This window comes from Pan troglodytes, chromosome 2 (genome assembly GCF_028858775.2).
Source record: "Pan troglodytes isolate AG18354 chromosome 2, NHGRI_mPanTro3-v2.0_pri, whole genome shotgun sequence".
Classification (NCBI taxonomy): domain Eukaryota; kingdom Metazoa; phylum Chordata; class Mammalia; order Primates; family Hominidae; genus Pan; species Pan troglodytes.
Genome location: NC_086015.1, coordinates 160,013,736 through 160,020,716, shown reverse-complemented (window position 1 = coordinate 160,020,716; position 6,981 = coordinate 160,013,736). Strand labels below are relative to the sequence as shown.

The window sequence follows — 6,981 nt, the reverse complement described above, 5'->3', positions numbered from 1 at the left end:
CATGAGCCACCATGCCCAGACCAGAATTATTTTATTTTACTTTATTTATTTATTTTACAAATCGTAATGTTCATATAATGTGAGTTCAGTAGGAAATAAGGAGTTGATCCTTAGTGCCTAGCAAACTGCATCAAATTAATATTATGAATGAAGAAAGGAATGAATTAATGTATAGGCAGTACTCTAATGGTTAGACCTGTGAACTGAAGTGTCATGAGGGAGTAGTGCCAGCCCTGCCACTGACTCATGTGTGATCTTGGTATGGTAGAAATAATGCTTACAACATACCTACCTTGGCAGAGGTATGAAGGGAGCTATTCCTTACTTACTGCAGGTGCTTCGAGATCCTTGGAGGAGGATGATATGTTCAACTATTATAAAATAATACACCACTGTTAGGACAACCCACATGTAAAATTACAAAAGTATAGATTTTAAATACAGTAGTGCCACCAATTTTTTTCATTTGTATGTAGTCCATCAAGTACTGAAATACAGTGTAGGAGGCTGCACACCTTTATATAAAATATTTGGCTTATAGAATCTTTGTCATTGGACCAATATTTCGTGATGTGCAATGGAAGTTTAATCAGTACTACTATACTTAACTAATAATATGCATATTTAATTAATAATGATATAATAGTGATTAGTAATATGTATAATACTATAATAATAGTATTAACATACTATTATATACTTAAATACTATTACAGTAGTATTTGTGGTGATGGTATTTTCTGAGTGCGGAGACCTCTGGTGTATGAAGTGCGTAGGAGAAAACAAACTTTTGGTGACTTTTCTAAACTTGATGCGTGGAATCTTGAAGATAAGGAACCTTCTTGGTATAACTGTCTATTCCCGAGTGAATGAAAGTCTAGCGATATAATCAATATATTAAGAGCTCCACTGTGTATCGGACATTGGTCTAGGCATTGGAGATAGAACAGATAACAGACAAAACTGATTACTTAATGTTTAAATGTTTTTGGTCTCTATTTAATGCACATTACTTTAGGAATAGTAATGCACTGTGCACATCTTTGCGTAAACCCTTTCCTGTTCTAAGCTCTTGGTAGAGGGTCCTTAAGAGGGTTTGGAAAAGTAATGACAGAGGGGCTTTCTGGAAAGGGAGTTGAAGGCAGAACAGTGGTAGGCAGTTTTAACTGGAATCAGAAGGCAGATACCAGTCCTTCATCAAGGTCTCCTGTTTAGAAAATCATAAGACAAAAGCATACAATACTTTGCTTTCCATCATTCTCCCCACTAAAGTTGGCCTCATGTTTCTTAATTCTCTCTGCCATCATATTAAGTCTATGTGTACAAGTTTTACCAGAGTCATAGGCACTCGTGCAGTTTGCTGACTGCATGGTGGTGCCTGGTGGAGGAGGTAGGTAGGCATAAAACTCCAGACCTAGCTTCATCTGCCAACACAGGTGTTTTGCATCCTCCTGAGATAGGGGCATCTTGAATAAAAGCACCATAGGGCCACAGTAGCTCTCTTTGTTCTTCAGAGTTCTCAGGCATCTAACCCCTACCTGCCCTTTGGCATGTATTTTCTTGTTGTATTTAATAGCATTGCTCTGCTATGAGTTGCAAGACAGGGAACATTGGGGGATGAGGAGAAGCCAAGGCTGAAGAAGTGAACCAAGCCCTATCAGCTTCCAAGATGTCTAATATCTAGATAAATGAAGACTAGCTAAGGCATAATGATGCTGTGTGAAATGTTTTGCAGCAAAAAGAAAGCAAAGCAATGATAGACAACAACCTGTCTTTTCAATTTTAGCAAACAGGAAGAATTGTCAGCTCACAACAGATTGCCTCAGTCTTGCATTGCAACTGGAGAACATGATACAGTCAGACAGCGTGGCTCAACCTTTTGGCCGAGCTCATTTGTAGGATTTGATATCAGATGATTCGATATAGGATATATGTCCTGCTGAACCCTGGGGATGACCTTGAGATTAAAGTGTTTTCCCTTCCCTGTTGCTAACTTCTCTGTGGTCTGTTGACATTACGTCATGTTGCAAACAATGAGTGGTAGAGACTGGAGACTGCCGTGTCAGGGTGTAGTGACCTGATTAGTCCAAACTCCTGCAGGGGAGACGTGCAAATAGATGAGCCCCAACAGGACCTGAAGAACCATGTGGTTTTGAAATTCTGGGTGGATGGGCCACACCCTGCATACACCTTAAATCTCCTGGCACTTTGAAGGTACAATTATTGCTCAACAACTCCAGGTTAATTAGATCTTTGTATGATGTGATTATCATAAATGTAACTTTTTAAATGTAACTTTTAAAAATGTACAAATGTGTGCATAATATAAATGATAAAACAAACTTGCAGTTAATGTCTTATAAGGGCATAAAAATGATCCAACTGGATTAACACCTTTTAAAATATAGTTTATTCCTAGCAATAGTTAAACAGTTCATTTTGTAGCTTAACATAAAGGCCTAAAGAAAATGAAACATATGAAGGAATCTTATTACTCTGCACTATGCAGTTTGTCATTTCACTTAAGTAAAGATTCCTATGAGATTTTTAAATTAATGATTATTTACAAAAGGCTTTTGAGAGTGTTGCTTTTACTTTTATGTGGTTTCAAGGTGGGGAGACAGATTAAAGATGTTAAGTAAAATATTCCATAAATACTGTATCTACCAAAAATAAGAGAATTAAAGCATTTGTGGAACTTTACTCATAGAAGATACTTGGTAAATATAGTTTATTACTCTAAATTAATATAATTCCCCACCTGAAACAATAACTATAGCATGCAATATATTGTTCCCTGTTTGAGGACAGATACTGCTGCTTATTGATATTTGCATTGCTCATACTACCCAATAAGTGATGATGGTTGAATGAATCAATTAATGAATGAGCATGAGAGAAAACCCATAAGAACTAACCTCCCATTCTAATCCCTAGGCCCTCCCTGTTTCTCTTACTGAATGCCTTTCCAGATTATTGATGCTTTGCATGAGCAATAAGGAAAAAGGAAGCAATCCAGATGGGAGCGTAGCTGTGGTCAGATGTCTCTGAAATGAACAAAGTATTTGCAGATGTTTCAACAAGTGGAGGGGTTGGGCTGAGTCTAGGTCACAGGAAACAACTTCCACACCTTGGGGCTACTACAATAAAGGTATCATCACTTACCAGCACAGGATTCTGTTGGAAACTTGAAAAGGCATTCAGGGTTGGAATGCTACATGAATCCAGACTTGTCTCAGGAATGCCACAAGTGATCAGAACTAAGTATAGAAATTAATGTGGTTTGTAAAAATAGCAATAAGGATCATGTTTATCTGGGAATCAAATCCTTTAATCACTTTAGACAGAACTAATGAAACTAGAATAAACCATCATTGATTGTGAGAGTCTCCTTCTAAATTAGTTGGCCTTTGGCTTTTAGAGAGCAAAGTTCAAATTCCAGTTCCTGTCTGACAGGAAAGTAAGTCAGACACAAAGTAGATAGTCTTTTAGACTTCAAACTGAAACAGCAGGGCATAAAGGAGATCTGAGTCTTGAAGAACCTTTGCTTTCAGAGTTGCTGAGTTCAGTATTGCTAATGCAGTATTTTTCATTGCGCCTTTTGAGGCTGTTCATTTTAGATTTATGATATTTGCCTTTGTTGGTAAATATGTTCAAATATAAATAAAAATTTTATATTTCCTAATGAAAAAATTCTAACTTCTACTCTTTTGTGCATGCCCTGTTCTGAAGCATGTTAACTTTCTAGCTGCATGGTGGATAATAGGGCCCATGTTTATAGATCCCAACTGTAAAGATAATAAGACACAAAGGCATCTTAAAAAGTGATCTGAGCAGCTTCTCGTCCTCGCCTGCCTGCCCGCTCGCTCCCTTGCTTGCTCGCGCTTTCCCTCGCCCTCTCCTCGAGGATGGAGGGGACTCTGACCACAGCCTGTGACTGGGAAGGGAGACAGATGCAGCGGCGGCTCAGGGGAAACGAGATTGCAGTGGTGGTAGTAGGAAGATGTCAGGCAAGGATGAGCAGCAGGAGCAAACTATCGCTGAGGACCTGGTCGTGACCAAGTATAAGATGGAGGGTGACATCGCCAACAGGGGTACTTTGGTCCTTGGTGGAAGCATCTAGCTCAGGTGTGTCGGTACTGAGCCTGTGTGAGAAAGGTGATGCCGTGATTATGGAAGAAACAGGGAAAATCTTCAAGAAAGAAAAGGAAATGAAGAAAGGTATTGCTTTTCCCACCAGCATTTCAGTAAATAACTGTGTATGTCACTTCTCCCCTTTGAAGAGCAACCAGGATTATATTCTCAAGGAAGGTGACTTGGTAAAAATTGAACTTGGGGTCCATGTGGATGGCTTCATCGCTAATGTAGCTCATACTTTTGTGGTTGATGTAGCTCAGGGGACCCAAGTAACAGGGAGGAAGGCAGATGTTATTAAGGCAGCTCACCTTTGTGCTGAAGCTGCCCTACGCCTGGTCAAACCTGGAAATCAGAACACACAAGTGACACAAGCCTGGAACAAAGTTGCCCACTCATTTAACTGCACGCCAATAGAAGGTATGCTGTCACACCAGTTGAAGCAGCATGTCATTGATGGAGAAAAAACCATTATCCAGAATCCCACAGACCAGCAGAAGAAGGACCATGAAAAAGCTGAATTTGACATACATAAAGTGTATGCTGTGGATGTTCTTGTCAGCTCAGGAGAGGGCAAGGCCAAGGATGCAGGACAGAGAACCACTATTTACAAACAAGACCCTTCTAAACAGTATGGACTGAAAATGAAAACTTCACGTGCCTTCTTCAGTGAGGTGGAAACGTGTTTTGATGCCATGCCGTTTACTTTAAGAGCATTTGAAGATGAGAAGAAGGCTCAGATGGGTGTGGTGGAGTGCGCCAAACATGAACTGCTGCAACCATTTAATGTTCTCTATGAGAAGGAGGGTGAATTTGTTGCCCAGTTTAAATTTACAGTTCTGCTCATGCCCAGTGGCCCCATGCGGATAACCAGTGGTCCCTTCGAGCCTGACCTCTGCAAGTCTGAGATGGAGGTCCAGGATGCAGAGCTAAAGGCCCTCCTCCAGAGTTCTACAAGTCGAAAAACCCAGAAAAAGAAAACAAAGAAGGCCTCCAAGACTGCAGAGAATGTCGCCAGTGGGGAAACATTAGAAGAAAATGAAGCTGGGGACAGGTGGGTCCCATCTCCCCAGCTTGCTGCTCCTGCCTCATCCCCTTCCCACCACACCCCGGACTCTGTGAAGCCCAGTTCTTCTTCTCCACCTAGGACCGCCAGCAGAGCAGGGGTCTCCCTGCCCCCACCCCAGTTCCCCAACCCACTCCCTTCCAACAACAACCAGCTCCAACTGACTCTGGTCTTGGGAGGCGAGGCTTCCCAACCACAGAAGACTACTTTAAATGAAAAAAAGAAATTGAATAATAAAGTCAAGAGTCAAAAAAAAAAAAAAAAGTGATCTGGACTAGACTAGGCAAATTACTAGCTTTGTGCTCTGATACATTACCATTTGAATCCCTTTTCTAATCTCTGATATGGTAACAATTAGAAAATGGATTTGCTTTTGGATCAATGGGCAAGAAAAGGATTATTTTCTAAAGTAATTACCTGAAAGTTTGGCAACATTGAATATAAATTTTCCCTAAAAACCCTAAACTTTTGAAGTGAAAAGACCATAGAGCAGCATACCTATGGACACGTTACTCATAGAGACTAGCTTTTTATCTCCCCAAAATGAAAGGTTTTTTTTTTTTAAGTTTTAAGAAATGAAAGAAAATGCTAACACTATCACTAAAATTGACCAGCATATTCGGGGGATAGCAAAAAAAATAGTTAACTCTAACATTATTGGAGAAGTATACATATGTTGCTTTTCTACTTGAATTGCCCTTTCTGAATATTGGAATTCAATATACAAAAGTTAAATGTCAATGTTGGCAGTAAATCCTTTTGTCTTTTTTAAAAAACTAGAAAAATCGCAGAGGTGTATCAGACTCTCTGAGTTTCTCTAACTATTATAAAATCATATCATTACAGCCATGAAGAAATTTAGATGTCATGAAGATCAAATTCCTCATTTTATAGATGAAGAAACAAATTCAGACAGGATAATTAATTTATTTATAAAATACTATTATTATTATTGCCAGTACTATGCAAGGCACTAGTATTAGCCTGAGGATTCAGCAGTGAACAGGACAGATGTGGTCTCTTGCCCTGAATCACCACAAAGTTAATGGAGGAGCTGGAACCGGAAATGAGCCTCTAGATTTCAAACTGAAAGACTTCCATTAATCAACTACTGACTCTATACCAGACCCTAAGTGTTTCACCTAACATTAAGTCATATAACCTTCACTAATTTAGAATAAGGTGGAACATGCCTTCCCACTCCCGATGTCTCTCCTGTGTGTAGGGAGCTCTTTTACCATAATAATCCTGGCTCCTCTTTGTTGGCTTATTTACTTTACCCAAGGGGAGAGTGACTTATCTGAGTTAGGAAAGAGTAACAGCATGAGTAATCCAGCCCCTTCCCTTCTCTTTTTTTGGGGTGTTGGGGGACTGAGCTGTCTGAAGGGAATGTTTGTTCGGGTTTGCTCTTCCAGGCCCTAAGGAGAACAGGAGCAGAAGGAGTCCTCTTCAGATCTTGTGATTGGGTAGACAAGTCTCCTACTGGGGTTTAAAATTAGGAAGCCCACTTTCCCACAGGTATCAGTTCTCTCATCAATAAAATCTCAATGTGTGTTTGTGCAAGAGAGAAGCATTTCATAAAAATAAAACTAAGCAACTGGTACTATCATATTTGAACCACCTAAAACCAGCCATGTTCTATCCAGTATGTATGCGTGTGCCTCACATTCTGACCTCATCTGTCACAGCACCCAAGAAATGATGTCTTAAAATGATATTAATATAACCTTCTAAACTGCTTTGGTGCAATTTCCATAATTTCTAAAATGGTGAAGGTCAGC

General features: G+C 39.7%; 1 protein-coding gene across 1 annotated transcript; it reads left to right on the top strand.

Moving 5' to 3' along the window:
- Positions 1–3,973: 3,973 nt before the first annotated feature.
- On the top strand, positions 3,974–6,633 carry LOC107970823 (proliferation-associated protein 2G4-like). The gene is given in 2 exon segments (XM_054681208.2): positions 3,974–4,093; positions 4,095–6,633. Coding segments are annotated over 2 exon segments (1,464 nt in total). The 5' UTR covers positions 3,974–4,003; the 3' UTR covers positions 5,469–6,633.
- Positions 6,634–6,981: the final 348 nt, after the last annotated feature.